The sequence below is a fragment of the Mesoplodon bidens genome (assembly GCF_964165515.1).
Source record: "Mesoplodon bidens genome assembly, chromosome: 1".
Lineage (NCBI taxonomy): Eukaryota > Metazoa > Chordata > Mammalia > Artiodactyla > Ziphiidae > Mesoplodon > Mesoplodon bidens.
The window spans coordinates 31,807,237-31,824,859 of NC_138176.1; the positions used below are offsets into that span (position 1 = coordinate 31,807,237).

General features: G+C 48.4%; 1 protein-coding gene across 1 annotated transcript in view; it reads left to right on the forward strand.

The window, feature by feature from the left end:
* The window catches only part of RRP12 (ribosomal RNA processing 12 homolog), a 29,240-nt gene extending 24,833 nt beyond the window's left edge, over positions 1–4,407 (forward strand). Inside the window, exons 31-34 of the mRNA XM_081245866.1 lie at positions 1,195–1,264; positions 2,800–2,867; positions 3,180–3,262; positions 3,888–4,407. Of these exons, the coding sequence (XP_081101992.1) occupies positions 1,195–1,264; positions 2,800–2,867; positions 3,180–3,262; positions 3,888–3,990 (324 nt within the window). The 3' untranslated portion in view covers positions 3,991–4,407. The remainder of the gene's footprint in view (positions 1–1,194; positions 1,265–2,799; positions 2,868–3,179; positions 3,263–3,887) is intronic.
* The last annotated feature ends 13,216 nt before the right edge of the window (positions 4,408–17,623 follow it).

Genomic DNA, 17,623 nt, shown 5'->3' on the forward strand with positions numbered 1-17,623 from the left:
TCACCTGCCATTGGGATCCCTGGGGGCTTTTTTGCATAACAGTTGCTTAGTCTCACTCCTCTGCCCTCAGTTGTGGGAGCATAAAATGCCAGGGTGCAACTGACAGCTGCAGTTGCCAGCGGGCAGAACTGTTGCCAGGTGCCAGCTGAACCAAGAACAAACTGAGCCATCACCTCCGTGATGCAGCCAAAGCCACATTTCCAGCCGGTTTCTGTTTCTCCACGAGGAGCCCCCTCTCCTAGGTCTCAACGAACAACACTGGGTGTCCTGGTTCCCCAGACACACTTGTGTGTGCTGCGGCCTCGTTCCCTTTACCTGGCTCACCTTCCCTCTATCTGGCCCCTAAGCCAGTGAATGCCCCTCAGGTGCCTGGGGTCCCTGGGGAGCTTTAGCCTCAGGAATCTGTAGTTTGAACAGGCTTCCCGGGCAGTGTGGGAGAGACACTGGGGGGCAGCCAGCCCTGCGAGCTCAGGTCTCCCCACACAAAGGCCCTCTGCCTCGCCTGGCTGTCAGTTTCCGGGCTCAGATCCCCTGGTGGGCTGGGCTGCTGTCAGGCCCACCTCTCCCTCTTGGCGCGCCCAGCACGGTGCCTGGCAGGTAGCATGTGCCTCGTGCTTACAACTCCGGGGACGGTAGCCTTGTTGAGGGACTGGGATGACTGACTTGAGCAGGGGTCTCCCGCCTGCCTGAGGGCCCCGGGAGCACAGGAAGGGGGTCTTGCCCCCTGTATCCCCAGGGCCTGGCACTTAGTCAGAGATCAGTGAGTCTGACTAATAGGGAGGGTGCAGTGGAGATCATGTGAGACGAAGTACCGGTGAAGCTGTTCTCCCCAAAGAGGCTGAGGACCTCATTATCCCCGTTAGGAAGGCTGGGCTAAACTGAGGTCAAGGTGCCCAGACAGGCAGCTGTAGCCCTGTTGGGGGAGTTCAGTGTGGAGAGGCCTAGCAGTGGAGCAGCCGACATGAGCTCTGCAGTGAGGACCTGGGCTGGAAGCCACGCCTCTGCTGCCTAGCAGTGTGGCCTTGCCTGGTTACTTGCCCTTTCTGAGCTTTAGTGTCCTCATCTGTATGGGGGATTGAGTGCTTGGCAGAGAACCTTTTCTACTGATGCAGGTTACGATTCCTTTTGCGGCTACCGTTAGTGAGGACCATCATGTCCTCTTGTTTATGAACTTTGCTTGTTACCTCTTTATAGAAAAAGCACCAGAAGCTCAAGCAGAAAGAGGCTGACAGTGAGGAGCTGGAGGTGCCCCCTCAGTACCAAGGTGAGGCTTCCTCTCTCCTCTCTTGCAGCAGGTTCCCTGTCACCTGCACTAGGCAGGGTGTGTTGCAGGCAGGGCCAAGTGGTTGCATGGCCTGGTTGTACTCAGTTGGCACCAGCAAAGATTGGCTGATATGTCCCATAAGGCTGGGCTGGGGACCAAGGGGGTCTGTGGGTGAGGGAGAGCCTGGGGGTTAGGAGATCTGTGCACAGAACCCCAAGCCCTTCTGGGGAGCCCCTGAGCCCCATCTCTTCCCCACCCACCCAGGCTTTCCTGAGGCTTTTGCAGCCCACCCTTCTCCTGGGAGATGTCTGCCTCTCTGTTCTGGCTTTGAGTCAGGCCAGATTTGACCTATGTTGAGGGTGGCAGTTGGGAGGGCTGCCCAGGGAGTTCCCCTGTACAGTTGTTTCTGGGCTCCCGGGCTGTTCCTTTCCCCAGAGTAGCTGCTAGAGGTACCAAGGTGGCTGCCCAAAGCCAGGAGAGGCCTCTGTTGCCTCACCTTTGCCTCCTTTCCCCCAAGGCAGCCCCGGCAGGGCCCCTGCCCCCAGGTCCTCGAAGCAGAGCCCTTGCTCTGCATCTGGAGGTCCAGGGGCTCCTGCGGGAGGTCCCTGATCCCAGGAGCAGGTATGCTCTCAGAGCCCCACGACATCCTCACCCAGCTGGAGCGCCTCCGGGCTCCTTCTTGTTCTGTGGCCCCCCAGGCCAGGGCCCAGCTCACCTCCTCTGCTCTGAGATGGTGTGGTGCAGAAGCAGTAGTACCACACGATGCAGCAGGAGGCCTGGGTTCGGGACTGCTTGGCCAGCTGCTCTTAGCAGTGTGACCTTGGCCTGGTCACGCTGCCTCTCTGACCTTCTAGTTTCTCACCTTGAAAGGAGATTCATCTGGGTCATCTAAGAGAGCCCTCCCTAGTCGGCACTGTGGGATTCCATCCATGACTGTGTGGAAGTCCGGGCTGGAAATGACACCAGCCTTGGAAGCACTTCGATCTCTCGAAGCCACAGTTTTCACGTCTGTACGATGGGATAAGAGCTGCCTTTCTAACTCTCAGCTTTGGTGTGAAGCCTGAATGAGATCAAGGCTTAGTGCCTCATTTTACAGATGAGCTTAAGAGGCTCCAGAAAGTTCAGAGCCTTGCCTACGGTTAGAGCTGGGAGTTGAACCCCAGTCTGTCTGGCTTCAAAGCCTATGTTCTTTTCCCCAGAACAAATGGAGCAGATTCAGTTTGGAGAGGGTGAGGTATTTTATGTTGGTCCAGGATATATGTGTTCCCAGAGGTCACTGGTAGGTCTCTGGATTCAGGTCAGTCTGAGGAGCTCAGTGGTCTAATTGTCAAGTCGCTGGACAGTCCCTTCTCGAGGAAGGTCTTTGTCCTTTGTTGGTAGGGGACAGCCATTCGGTCCTGGCTGTGACTCATCTCCCCAGCAGCTCTCCGGGGAGAAGGTGCCCATTGCCTTCTCCCACTGCCTGCTCTCCGGGAAGAAGGCTGCCCGATTGCCCTGGCCTTGCCTGACTCATGGCCTCTGTGTTCCCCCTCTAGCGGGAGGCTCTGGCATCCATCGCCCTGTGGCCAAGAAGGCTACCCCTGGGGCTGAATACAAGGCCAAGGTAAGAGCTGCCGGTGGGGCAAGGACTCTCCTGGCAGAGTCTCTGGGGAAGTGCGGGGCAGCTGTGCCCATCACTGCCCTGGAGAGGCACCTTTGTGGAGCCAGCCTGAGGCCACACTGAGGGGCACACAGAGGTCTTGTTAGCACCTGAAGTCCAGGCCTTTGTTGGATGGCTGTCCAGGGCTGCAGAAGCTCTTTGGCACCACCTGAGGCAGAGGATGAAGGGAAGGGAGGATGCAGCCTGGCAGGTCAGGGGCAAGGGTGGAAAGAGAAGCCCACCCTCCTGGCTGACTCTGTTTCTCTGGGTGAGCAGAAAGCAAAGGGTGACGTGAAGAAGAAAGGTCGGCTCGACCCCTATGCCTACATCCCCCTCAGTAAAGCCAAGCTCAACCGCAGGTACGGCGTGTGCAGGGTCGGGGGTGAGGGCTGTGTTCGTTACACTCTCCACTCGATTGCTCAAGTCTCTTCCGTTTTTTTATTAACTAATTTTGTTTATTTCTTTTTGGCTGCGTTGGGTCTTTTGTTGCTGTGCATGGGCTTTCTCTAGTTGTGGTGAGCGGGGGCTACTTTTCATTGCAGTGCGCGGGCTTCTCTTGTTGCGGAGCACGGGCTCTAGGCACACGGGCTTCAGTAGTTGTGGCTCACGGGCTCTAGAGCACAGGCTCAGTAGTTGTGGCGCACGGGCTTAGTTGCTCTGCAGCATGTGGGATCTTCCCGGTCCAGGGCTCGAACCCGTGTCCCCTGCATTGGCAGGCGGATTCTTAACCACTGCGCCACGAGGGAAGTCCCAGTTTTTTATTTTTACTTTTTCGCATGCACCTTCAAGTATCATTGACTTGAACTGCTCGTTTAAACATGATGGGTGTGGTCTGCGCGGATCACGTGCCGCCCACCACCTGGCAGCGCCCCTTCTCCCCTGTTGCTGCTGGCGCTGGGGTGGGGACATCACCCTTTGATGTTATGGGGAGGGGGGCTGCCTTTTCTCTGCGAGATGTGACCCTTCTGATCCTTGTCCCTGCAGGAAGAAGGTGAAGCTGCAGGGACAGTTCAAAGGCCTGGTGAGAGCTGCCCAGCGGGGCTCCCAGGTGGGACACAAGCTCCGCAGAAAGGATCAACGGCCCTGAGCCCCGGGACCCCCCTGGCTGCTCTGTGGTCTAGCCTGAGGCCCCTTTTTAGCCCCCAAGCTGCCTTGACGCCAGCTCCAGATGCAGCAGTCAGTGGGAGAGCCTGGACTCAGAATGACTTGTTGGAACCAGGATTGGTTCCCGGAGGTGCCCTGGATTTTGGAAGCTCCAAATGGGAGTCACCCTTTAGAGGTGCCCCTGGGGCCTGGAGATGGGCATGTGGCCTCAGTGCCTCTGGGTAGGCTAGCGAGGCGGCTGTGCTTTCCGTCCAGAGTGTTTGCAACAGAAGAGACGGTCTTCCTTTCCTCTGGCTCCCTGTCGCCACGTGGCACTCTGCCTGGCTGCAGTCTGGCTGTGTGAGATTTGCTGTGATCAGACGTAGAATAAAGATACAACACCATGTGTTGTACCTAGAAACACTGTGCTTTATCACCTGCCCCCCCCACCCCAAGTACAAGAACAGTGTCTGGTCATTGGCAACAGTGGCTTGACCACTTCCTCTCCTGTCCCAGCGTGCTGTCGGGGGCACATAGCGTGATAGCCCTGGGTCAGGCTTTGGATCTTGCCTTTGGTATCTTTTTTTTTTAACATCTTTATTGGAGTATAATTGCTTTACAGTGGTGTGTTAGTTTCTGCTGTATAACAAAGTGAATCAGCTACACCTATACATATATCCCCATATCCCCTCCCTCTTGCGTCTCCCTCCCTGCCTCCCTATCCCACCCCTCTAGGTGGACACAAAGCACCGAGCTGACCTCCCTGTGCTATGTGGCTGCTTCCCACTAGCCATCAGTTTTACATTTGGTAGTGTATATATGTCCATGCCACTCTCTCACTTTGTCCCAGCTTACCCTTCCCACTCCACGTGCCCTCAAGTCCATTCTCTACGTCTGCGTCTTTATTCCTGTCCTGCCTCTAGGTTCTTCAGAAGCATTTTTTGTTTGTTTGTTTTTAGATTCCATATATATGTGTTAGCATACGGTATTTGTTTTTCTCTTTCTGACTTACTTCACTTTGTATGACAGACTCTGGGTTCATCCACCTCACTACAAATAACTCAATTTCATTTCTTTTTATGGCTGAGTAATATTCCATTGTATATATGTGCCACATCTTCTTTATGCCCTTTGGATCTTGACCCACCTTCGTCAGGAGGTCTCCCTGACTTCACAGTCCCAGTTAGAAGGTGATGTTTGTAGCACCAGAAGGGGCAGCGAATGCTCTGGGGCTGGTCTGTGGAGCTGTGGTTGAGCACCAGGGACTCGGACTAAAAAGGGGAGGCAGGACATCCCTGGTGGCGCAGTGGTTAAGAATCTGCCTGCCAATGCAGGGGACACGGGTTTGGGCCCTGGTCTGGGAGGCTCCCATATGCCCGTGCGCCACAACTACTGAGCCTGGGCTCTAGAGCCCGCGAGCACAACCACTGAGCCCACGCACCACAACTACTGAAACCCGCGTGCCTAGAGCCCGTGCTCCACAGCAAGGGAAGCCACCGCAGTGAGAAGCCCGTGCACCGCAACGAAGAGTAGCCCCTGCTCACCACAACTGGAGAGAGCCTGAGTGCAGCAGTGAAAACCCAACGCAGCCAAAAGTAAATTTTTTTTTAATAAAAATAAAAATGGGAGACAGCCGGCTGAGAGCTGCAGCGCTGGCTGCCCCAGGGCACAAGTTTCTCCCAGCAGCTTTGTTCACTGATTCAACGGACTGTTTACTGAGCCCCTCTGTGTGCCAAGTGCAGCCTGATCACCCAACTTCCTGATGTTCACATTCTCTTTTTTCCCAGACAAGTTGTGGTACAAAGAGTGTGATTCCTACTGTCCAGCTTTCATCGGTCTGGAGCAGAGAAGGGATTGGTGTATTGCTCCCATTGCTCCTAAGGTCATTTGTCCCATCAGCCCAGGGAACCCCTTGTGTGTGCTTTCCCAGCAAGAATCAAGAAGCAAAGAACCACAGGGCTATTTCCCACCCCCAGGTATGCTTGTTCCCTGGCACTGGATTGATAATTTTTATTATCTCAAAATCTCCCCATTTGAAATGGCTCCCAGGAGGCCCTGTGCACCATTCCACTCATCCTCTAAGGGGACACAAGTCAACTTGATCAGTTGCCCCCAAATTAGGGCATTTTCTCCTGCTGATTTTGGGCTAGGAAGCTGAGAGGAACCACACTCCGCCCAGAGGTGGCGCTGTTGACATGCCTTGTTCGCAGAAAGTCTGAAATTTGAGAGCAAGCAAGAAAAGTCAAAAGAGGTGGCTATTAGATTTTCAAAGGTGGTGCAACAATGACCCCCTGCCGTTACACTTCTGGACACAAGGTAGGTCAAATTAAGCTAGCCCAGCCCTTTCCTGTTTCTTTTCTCAGGAAATGTAAGCATATGCAGTAGGAAGCTTCATGTAAAATAAGTATGGGTGGGAGTCAACTGCCCAGGATCGATGTCTTAAAATTTTGAAGCAACTTGCTTATTATTTTCCGAGGAGCTTTGTTTCTTTCAAAGGTGGGAGGGGCGGGTGACCTAGAAAGGTTTGTGTTAGTGATGAACTCCATATCCTTTGGGAAGTAGGTTTCAAATGCAAATTATCTTGATGCAGAGGCAAGAATTAATCTGCTCTAGAAACTTGCAGGTGCTTGAAACATCTGTTAGGAAAGTCAGTGCCGCTTCTGTTTCTACAGTGGGATGGAGGGAAATTGGGCGTATTCATCAGCGCGAGACTCATTTGATTTCAGGGCAACTAGAATGGTGGAGGGCCTCCACCAATATCCAGATTTACTACTTTAATTTCGTTATGCTTTTGGCAGTGTCAGAATCTGAGACTTCAGGCTTTCTTTTCTGGGGTCCATCCTCAGAAATGGAAGACAAAGCATACCCGCCCTGGCTGCACCAAAACAGCAACCCTTGTTCTGGCCGAGGATTTGGCATCATGCTGGGGATTTTTTTTTTTTTTTTTTTTTTTCCCCGGCACGCGGGCCTCTCACTGTTGTGGCCTCTCCCGTTGCAGAGCACAGGCTCCGGACGCACAGGCTCCGGACGCACAGGCTCGGCGGCCGTGGCTCACGGGCCCAGCCGCTCTGCGGCATGTGGGATCTTCCTGGACCAGGGCACGAACCCGTGTCCCCTGCATTGGCAGGCGGACTCTCAACCACTGCGCCACCAGGGAAGCCCCATGCTGGGGATTTGCAAAGGCAATCTGCTCATGTCCCCCATCCTCATGACGCTTCTGGACACAGGTGGGTCAGGTTAAGCCAACCCTCCCCCTCCTTGGGAAATGTTGCTTCTCAAGATGGCGTCAGCAGGCCTGATGGTGGCTGTCCCCACAGTTCATTCCTGGCATTGGCTGTCTTATTAGGTCTTTGGCTCATTTGCAAGCCTGCCTCAGTCCACATGTTTGATCCTGTGTTTTCTCTGTTGTTTGCAACAAGTGGGAAAATTACTCAAGACCTTTAAGTAGTCTCTGTTTTCATTCATCTTGGTTGCATACGTTTCTTCAAAAGGTAACTTAGAAAATTAGAATGTATTCTGTATTTTACTTAAAATTAATAAAGATTTGGGAATTCCCTGGCGGTCCAGTGGTTAGGATTCCACGCTTTCACTGCTGAGAGCCTGGGTTCAATCCATGGTCATGGAACTGAGATCCCACAAGCCGCGCGGCGTGGCCAAAAAAATAAGTAAATAAAAATAAAGTTTCACAGAACGTTTGAAAAAAAAACAGAAAAGTGAAAAACGGGCTAGAATCCTTCCACCAAATTCTGACTGTTAATCCTATATATTTCATCCCTGTTTCCTTTTTCTATACACAGGGCTTTTTTGGATACAAGAATAGAGTTTTAAATTACAAGATTATGTTCTAAATTTGCACTTGGCTCTCACAAAATTTCTACCCTACTGATGTATAAACACTTCATAAACATGTTTTCAATGTCCTGGCTTAAACATCTGCCCAGTAGATGTAGCTCAGTTTACTTAGAAAGGATCTTTGAGTCCATAAGTATGTTGCTCCTTGATGTATGCAGGAGTTTAATGCCATCACTAGATGCTGGATCATGTGCAAAGCAACATTTAGAAAATGACAGGATGACTGCTCTTTGTCTGTTTTTTGGTATACATTATTATGAATGGGTCGATGACTGTACTCCAGAAAAGCACCCTGATTTGGGGCAATGGAAGCTGGCTCGCCATTTCCTGAAATTGCGCACCCTGATTTGGGGCAATGTAAGCTGGCTCGCCATTTCCTGAAATTGCGCACCCTGATTTGGGGCAATGTAAGCTGGCTCGCCATTTCCTGAAATTGCGCTTAATGTCACTGCTGCCATTAGAAATATTTACCAGGCTCCCAATGAAGGGGGCCTAGTTTCGACCCCTGGTTGGGGAACTAGATCCTCCATGCCGCAACTGAGACCCGGCGCAACCAAAATAAATTAAATAAATAAATGTTTTAAAAAGAAAGAAAAAAAAAAAAAAAAAATATATATATATATATATATATTTAGCAGGTTGTTAGAGGCTGGCTGAGTCATCCAGGCTCAGGGTTGCAGTGCCGGAAGGTTTCCTCCCATTTGGGGCTGTGGTCAGTAATCTGTAAGTATTGATTAAGAAAGTAGGTGAAGGTGTGGTGGCCTGCCACTGCATGTGCAGGCTGCATGCACATCCCCAGGTGAGGTCTGGATATCAGCTCTGCAAACCTAAAATCAGAGTTGATCGTGTTCAGAGAAGGAAAAATAGACTCACAAGAGGCCCAGTCAAATTTGCCATTTATTAATTCGTAATGAGAAATATAAGTGCTACAGGGCCAGAGACTTGGTGTCATGGTGACTGCTCCATTCGTGTGGTCCCCTGCAAAGGGAGTCAAAATCAGAGGCTTTAGTGAGCATGAAACTGGGCAAAGGGAATCACGTGAGTGATATGTAAGTAATGTCATTGTGGTAGGATGGCTGTCCTTGGTGTATGGGATATACCTTGCCCACTGGGTCCCTCTCTGTTCTGGTTACTGTTGCAGAACAGGCCTAAGGTCTGTGGTACCTTCTAGGTTCTTTGGAGCCACTTACTTGCTGTCCAGAAGCTTTTCTGAGATTTCATTTGGCTCCTGCTTTCTTCATGTGCAGGCACGCCTGGATCGCATTTCCAAGCCCAAGCAGGGAGGCATCCTGTTCCCTCTGGGGCCTTGTGCAGATAACTTATCCTGTCCATCATGTGTGGACCTGAAGGGTTTGACTTCTAGAGGGCAGCTTGATTTCCAGATTCCAGGGATGTCACCCTGTAGGTCCATAGGTACCAATTACAGAGCTGATACAAGTTTAGGCCAGAATTTCAGAGAGGCACCGCTGACAGGCAGATGGATTTGTGAACCATGCCAGGAATAGTCCATACAGTCCTTATGGCTCCTCTGTAGGTCTTGCAAGATCTTGAAAAGTCTTGCTTTGCACCAGAATGGTTGCTATGCCGTAGATCTTGGACTTGAGGCAACCGTGCCTGAAGTACATCCACAGACAATAACCCCGGGACCAGCCCTCCGTTGTAAGTATGCTCATAAAAATGACGAGGCACAGTGTTACCCGAGCAGATGTTACACGGTTGCCTGTATGCGTGTATTGATTGGATCGTTGTGTGATAACACTTATCTAAAAATGCCTTACTTAATCATTCCGGCAGCTAGTTCAACTCCTTCCGAGTAGGTGGGGTACACCTCCAAAACAAATAATAATCAGCTAGCAAAGCTGACATCTAGTATTTATTCTGAAGAAAGCCCCTCCCTCTCCACAGGAGGGTCATTAGAGGGAATCACATGGATCCCCTCCCTTGGGACTTCACACAGGGACATAGTCACACCTGATCCACAGTTGCCAGATTCAGATCTGCTGTGCAGGTACAGAGGCAGTTACAACTGTGCAGAGCCTCATCACGGTAAGGTGATTACCATCATGATTCCCACTTTACAGCTGAGACCCCAAAGGTAACGTTAAGCAGGGGGCGTTAGGGAGCACCCAGGCCTCCAGAGTTCAAGCCCACACTGCCCGAGACAGAAGTAGCTTAGCCCTGGGTGAGCACGGTGTTGCAAAGAGGCTTGGCTGCGAATTTCAAAACACTGCGTGCGATTGGGACACCAGAGTCTGTTCTTCCCATACGTCATCTTGCAGGCTCTTCACCCCCAAAGCCCTGCAACTCAGACTAAAACTAATTGCAGAGGAGGTTTCTTTGTACTTGGTGAGGGGAGGGTGGAGCTGTACCAGGACTAAGTTCTTGAGGACTGGGAGGGCCGGGAGGGGTGGGGTGGAGTGGGGTGGGGTGAGGTGGGGCAGGCAGCGCTGCTTGCTGGGTATTCATTCCTCTTCCTTGTACCCTTTCAAAGAGGGGGTGGAGTCTCTTTTCTTTCTTCCTTTCCATCATTTTCTTCATACACCTGTACTGTGCATTTACTCTGAGCAAAGGACTTCCTTCCTTCTACAAAAACATTTTGGGAAGCGTGGGAGATACAGTAGTATGCAAAGCAGACAGGAACTTTGCCTTCACAAAGTTTATGAGGAGGGGACAGACAAAATAAATATAATGCACACGGGGACTTCCCTGGTGGTGCAGTGGTTAAGAATCCGCCTGCCAATGCAGGGGACACGGGTTCGAGCCCTGGACCAGGAAGATCCCACATGCCAGGGAGCAACTAAGCCCATGCGCCACAACTACTGAGCCTGCGCTCTAGAGCCCGAGAGCCACAACTATTGAGCCCACGTGCCACAACTAAAGCCCGCGCGCCTAGAGCCCGTGCTGCGCAACAAGAGAAGCCACCGCAATGAGCAGCCCCCACACCGCAACAAAACGTAGGCCCTGCTCGCCGCAACTAGAGAAAGCCCGTGCACAGCGACGAAGACCCAACGCAGCCAAAAATGAAATAAATTTTTCTTAAAAAAGAGGAAATGAGCAGACGTGCTGGGAAGTTGCTGTTAACAATCCAGACGAGAGGGGATGGTGCATTACGCTGGGGTGGGGAGTGGTGGCGTCAGTGGTGGAGATGGTGAGAAATGGCTCTAAGTGGTATGAAAACTGCCACATGAAGTTCAGTGCTGTTCGTGGAGGGATCTTCAGCCACAGTAGAGGGAAGCTGGGCCCCTTGTTTTCTGGACCACGAGGCCTGGACATATTTCATCCATTCCATCATTCAATCCTTTTTTATCATTGCTCCCTATATGTCTGGCACTGTCCTAGGTACTAGGGATACATCAAAGAACAAAACAGGGCTTCCCTGGTGGCGCAGTGGTTGAGAGTCCGCCTGCCGATGCAGGGGACACGGGTTCGTGCCCCGGTCCGGGAAGATCCCACATGCCGCGGAGCGGCTGGGCCCGTGAGCCATGGCCGCTGAGCCTGCGCGTCCGGAGCCTGTGCTCCGCAACGGGAGAGGCCGCAACGGTGAGAGGCCCGCGTACCGCAAAAAAAAAAAAAAAAAAAAGAACAAAACAAACAGAACTCCTAGCCTCCATGGGGTAACCCAAAAAATAAATATGGGATTCAAGTATGTTAGCTGGCGATAAGTGTTACAGAGAATTATAAAGCAGAAAAGGGGACAGGGGAAGGGAAGGAGGGGTGATTTCAACTTTAAATTGGGCAATTAACTTTAAATTGGCTAAGGACTTGAATAATTGAGCCTTTAGATAACTCCTCTAGATGGAGGAAGCAGCAAGAGCAAAGGCCCTGAGGTAAGCATGTGCTCGGGTTATTCAAAGAAAAGTGGTTGGAGTTGAGAGTAAGAGGGAGATGAGCTGGCGTAGTGTCTTATATGCCACTGTAAGGACTTTGACTTTTTCCTCACAGTGGAAAGGGGAGCCATTGGAAGATGGTGAACATAGGGGTCACATGATCTGGAGTGGCCATCAACTGAGATGGGAAAGACTACAGATGAAGCATTTGGGAGCTGGAGAGTCAGGAGTTCAGTTTTAGACATAATTGAGTTTGAGATGGCTATTAGATGTCCAAATGGAGATGGAGCTGCTAGAGCAACTAGATAATGAATCTGGAACTCAGATGAGAGCTCCCAGGGTAGGTGTATTCATTTGGGAACATGTGTGTGTCTGTCTGTTTCAAGTAAATAAACTGGGATATCAACAAGTGGGTGAGTATAGATAGAGAAAACACATCTAAGGCTAAGCTTGGAACACTCCAACATTAAGGGCAGATAAGAACGGCCAGTGAGGTAGAAAAAAACAAACAAGACCAAACAAAATAAAACACAAAACAGGAGAACATGGTATCCTAAGTGAAGATAACATTTCAAGGAAAAAGAGGTTATTAGCTGCATCAAATCTGCTGAAAGTTCAAGTAAGGTGAGGATTATTGGATTTAGTAATATGAAGGTCATTGGTGAGGAGGTCTGTAGCAATTCAGTCCAAAATCCTCTGACGTTCAACTAAAAAAAGTAGGGTGCTGTGTATAAGATAAATGAGCTACAAGGACATATTGTACAGCACAGGGAATATGGTCAATGTTTTATAATAACTTTAAATGGAGTATAATCTATAAAAATTTTGAATTGCAAAAAAATTTCTGAATAGCTTTATAACTATTTAAAAAGTTGGAACTCCACAAAGAAAACTCCTGGTCCAGATGGCTTCACCAGCAAATATTTAAAAATAAAACTACATCAATCTTGCACAAATTCCTTCATACGGTAGATAAAAGGGAACGTTCCAACCCATTTTATGAGACTAGTATGACCCTGATTTCAAACTCTGTCAAGAACATTATAGGCATACCTTGGAGATATTTCAGGTTTGGTTCCAGACCACCACAATAAAGCAAATACTATTGCAATAAAGGGAGTAACACAGGGGAATTCCCTGGCTGTCCAGCGGTTAGGACTCCACGCTTTCACTGCCAAGGGCCAGGGTTCAATCCCTGGTCGGGGTAGCTGAGATCCCACAAGCCATGCGGTGGGGTCAGAGGAAAAGGGGAGTTGGGAGGGGGAGTAACATGAAAGTTCTGGTTTCCCAGTGCATAAAAGTTATGTTTATGCTATGTTGTAGTCTAAGTGTGCAATATCATTATGTCTTAAAAAAACAACGTATATACCTTAATTTAAAAGTACTTTATTGGGGCTTCCCTGGTGGCTCAGTGGTTAAGAATCCGCTTGCCAATGCAGGGGACATGGGTTCGAGCCCTGGGCCGGGAAGACCCCACATGCCGAGGAGCAGCTAAGCCCGTGTGCCACAGCCACTGAGCCTGCACTCTAGTGCCTGTGAGCCACAACTACTGAACCTGCGCTCCTAAAGCCGGTGCTCCACAAGAGAAGCCACTGCAATGAGAAGCCCGCACACCGCAGCGAAGAGTAGCCCCCCGCCCCGCTGCAACTAAAGAAAGCCCATGCACAACAACGAAGACCTAAATAAATAAATAAGTTTATTTTTTAAAAAGTACTTTATTGCTAAAAATAAAGGAAGTAGGATGAAACATTTAAAAAGACAAAACTTTTTTTTGAATTTTTGAATTTTATTTATTTTTTTATACAGCAGGTTCTTATTAGTTATCCATTTTATACATATTAGTGTATATATGTCAGTCCCAATCTCCCAATTCATCACACCACCACTTTCCCACTTTGGTGTAAAAAGACGAAACTTTTTTTTTTTTTTTTTTTTTTTTTTTTTGCTGTACGCGGGCCTCTCACTGCTGTGGCCTCTCCCGTTGCGGAGCACAGGCTCCGGACACACAGGCTCCGCGGCCATGGCTCGCGGGCCCAGCCGCTGCGCGGCATGTGGGATCTTCCGGGATAGGGGCACGAACCCGTGTCCCCTGCATCGGCAGGCGGACTCTCAACCACTGCGCCACCAGGGAAGCCCAGACGAAACTTTTAAAAGCAACAAAAAGCTAACAGTATAGTGAGGAATTACCTGACCAAGCCTCAGGAGTAGATAGGACTCAGAGAGCCCAGCAAAAGGGAAACTTTTGTTTCGGTGGATGGGTGGTGGTGCAAATTACAAAGAGTCTGTTGTGAGGCTGAAATGCACTTTTAGGGGCCTCATGAGGTTAAAGGGATAAAAGTTTGAGTTTAGGAATCACCAAGAGTGGAGACCCAAATAAATTATACACACACCTTAAGCTGGGACCCTAACGGACTACAAACTGGGACTAAGGAAAAATCTGAGTTATGTCACATACACTTGCAAATTACCATCAAGTTGTCTGGGTGGCCCAGGGAATCTTGAGGCTAGGATTTGGAGTAAGGTGTTTCCAGACTCCTAGGGTCCCCAGGAATCTGATAGAAACAAACAAAAATCCTATGTGGAGGATGACATCATCCTAGCTCCCAAATTATTTGTATAAATAATTTTTCAAATACAATGTCCAGTATTCAATCAATGATAACCTCGAATACTAGGAGACAAGGTATGAGTAAGAAAAAGCAGAAACAATAGCAAGAACAGACCACAGGCAATCTGTTTATACCTCTATGACTTCACTCATCACACTGTGTTGTTGTTATTTATGTCTCTTTCTCATTGTGGAGATTTCTTGGTTGCTTCCCCAGCATTCATTCCATTCTTTTCCCTTCCCTACATTCTTGATTTCAGTTCTGGTAAAAATGTGATACTGGAGAAGTCGACTCTATCACCAGCTGTAGGAGTAGGGCATGTGAACTATCCACAGAGTCTCTCCTCCTGTCCACAAGATTGACCCAGGGGTGAGCATGTGAACTAAGCCAGTCCAATGCATGAATCCCAGACCTTCTGGGAAAGATTCTGATACACAGAGTCTCTACTCTTGGGCGAAGAAGCATGTCCCTCTAAGAGTTGCTGGCTGCAACACTGAGAGTAGCTAGTTACAGGATGAAACCAACACCATGGAAGAGCCAACTGGAAAGAAATCAGGCCTTTAGTGACATTGTTAAGCTGCTAGATCAAGGTTCATCTGAAGCTAGACCTGCTTCTAGAGCAGCACTGACCAATAGAAATATAATGCAAGTCACCTATGAAAATATTCTAGTAGCCACGTTTAAAAAGAAACAAAGGTGAAATTAATTTTAGTAATAGATTTAACCTAATATATCCAAATATTATCATTTAACATGTAATAATGTAAACAATTATTAATGAATAGCTTACATTCTGTTATTGACACTAAGTCTATGAAATCCAGTGTGTATTTTACACTAAACAGCACATCTCAGATCAGACTAGCTACATTTCAAGTGCTGAATAGCCCTGTGTGGCTGGGGACCACAGCTCTAGAGTTTTCCTTTATTGACCATAAATTTCCTTAAAGCAACGTTTAACTGCTTTGCTGATATAGAATTTAGATACCATAACCTTCACCCACTGTAAATGCACCGTTCTATGATTTTTAGTATAACTTATCACCAGCCTCCAGTCTTAGAACATTGCCGTCACCCCCACCATTTCCCTTGGGCCCCTTTGTTGCTACTCTGCTCCCATCCACAACCCCAGGCTGGTCTGCTCTCTGTCTCTGTAAGTTTGCCTCTTCTGGATATTTCACATAAATGGAATCAAGTAATATGTAGTGCTTTGCATCTGGCTTAACATAGTTCTTCTTTGACTTAACATAGTGTTTTTGAGGTTCCTCCATGTTTTAGCATGATTCAGTAGTTCATTTCTTTTTATTGCTGAATAGTGTTCCAGTGTATGGGTATACACACATTGTGTTTATCCATTCACCAGTTGGTAGACATTTGGATTGTTTCCACCTTTGGGTTATTATGACTAACGCTGCTAGGAACATTCACACCCAAGCCTTTTTATGGACTTGTTTCCATGTCTCTTGATAGAGTCTTAGGATTGGAATTCCTGGGTCATATGCTAAGTTTATGTTTAACCTCTTAAGAAAGTACCAGACTGTTTCCTTTCTTTCTTTCTTTTTAATATTTATTTATTTATTTGGTTGTGCTGGGTCTTAGTTGCTGCATGTGGGCTCCTTAGTTGTGGCATGAGAACTGTTAGTTGCGACATGCATGTGGAATCTAGTTCTCTGGCCAGGGATTGAACCCAGACCCCCTGCATTGGGAGCACAGAGTCCTAGCCACTGCGCCACCAGGGAAGTCCCTCTTTCTTTCTTTCTTTCTTTTTCTTTCTTTCTTCCTTCCTTCCTTTCTTCTTTTCTTTTCTTTTCTTTTCTTCTCTTCTCTTCTCTTTTCTTTCTTTCTTCACCCTGCAGCTTGTGGGATCTTAGTTCCCAGACCAGGAATTGAACCCGGGCCCTCAGCACTGAAAGCACTGAAGGCACGGTGTCCTATCCACTGGACTGCCAGGGAATTCCCCAAAGTCACCTTTTTAAAGCACACAATTCAGTGTTTTACAACTGTCACCACTAATTCCAAAACATTTCCACCACCCCAAAAAGGAAACCTATACCCATTAAGCAGTCATTCCTCATGCCCTGCTTCCCTTCCTCCATCCCCTGGAAATCTACTTTCTGTCTCTATGGATTTGCCTATTCTGGACATTTTATATAAATGGCATTATATAACACGTGGCTTTTTGTGTCTGGCTTCTTCCATTGAGCATAATGCTCTCAAGTTTTATCCATGTTGTAGCATGTATCAGTACTTCATTCCTTTTTAAGGCTAAATAACATCCCATGTATGGATATACCATATTTTGTTTATTCATTCATCAGTTGATGGACATTTGGGTTCTTTCTATTTTTTTGGCTGCTATGAATTATGTTGCTATGAATATTTCTGTGCAAGTGTTTGTATGGACACGTACTTTCAGTTCTCTCGGATATATGCCCAGGAGTGGAATTGCTGGGTCATATGCTAAAGCCACGTTTAACTTTTTGAGGAACTGCCAAACTGTTGCAGTATTTCCCATTCCCATCAGCAATGTATAAGGGCTCCAGTTTCTCCACATCTTTGCCAACACTTGTTATTGTCTGTCTTTTTTTCCCCCTTTTTCCAGGCAACAGGCACTTCTTCTTTCATTGTGATAAATTATACATAGCACAAAATTTACCATTTTAGCCATTTTTTTTTTTTTTTTTTTTTTTTTTTTTTTTGCAGTACGCGGGCCTCCCACTGTTGTGGCCTCTCCCGTTGTGGAGCACAGGCTCCAGACGCACAGGCTCAGCGGCCATGGCTCACGGGCCCAGCCGCTCCGCGGAATGTAGGATCCTCCTGGACCGGGGCACGAACCCATGTCCCCTGCATCGGCAGGCGGACTCCCAACCACTGCGCCACCAGGGAAGCCCCCATTTTAGCCATTTTAAGTGTACAGTTCAGTAGCATTAAGTACATTCACATTGTTGTGCAACCATCACCACCATCCATCTCCAGAACGTTTTCACCATCCCAAACTGAAATTCTACACCCATTAAACAACTCCCATTCCTCTGCTCCCCAGCCCCTTTTCGTCTTACGTTTTGTCCCTATGAGTTTGACTACTTCAGGTACTTCGTATAAGTGGAATCATGCAATATTTATTCTTTTGTGACTGGTTTATTTCACTTAGCATACTGTCCTCAGGGTTCATCCATGTGGTCATATGTGTCAGAATTCCCTTCCTTTTTATGGAGGAATGATAATCCATTGTATGACCGTATCACACCTGTTTATCCATTCACAAATCAAGATGGACATTTGGGTTGTTTCTATCTTTGGCTATTGAGAATAATGCTGCTATGAATGTGGTGCTTTCAATTTTTTCAAT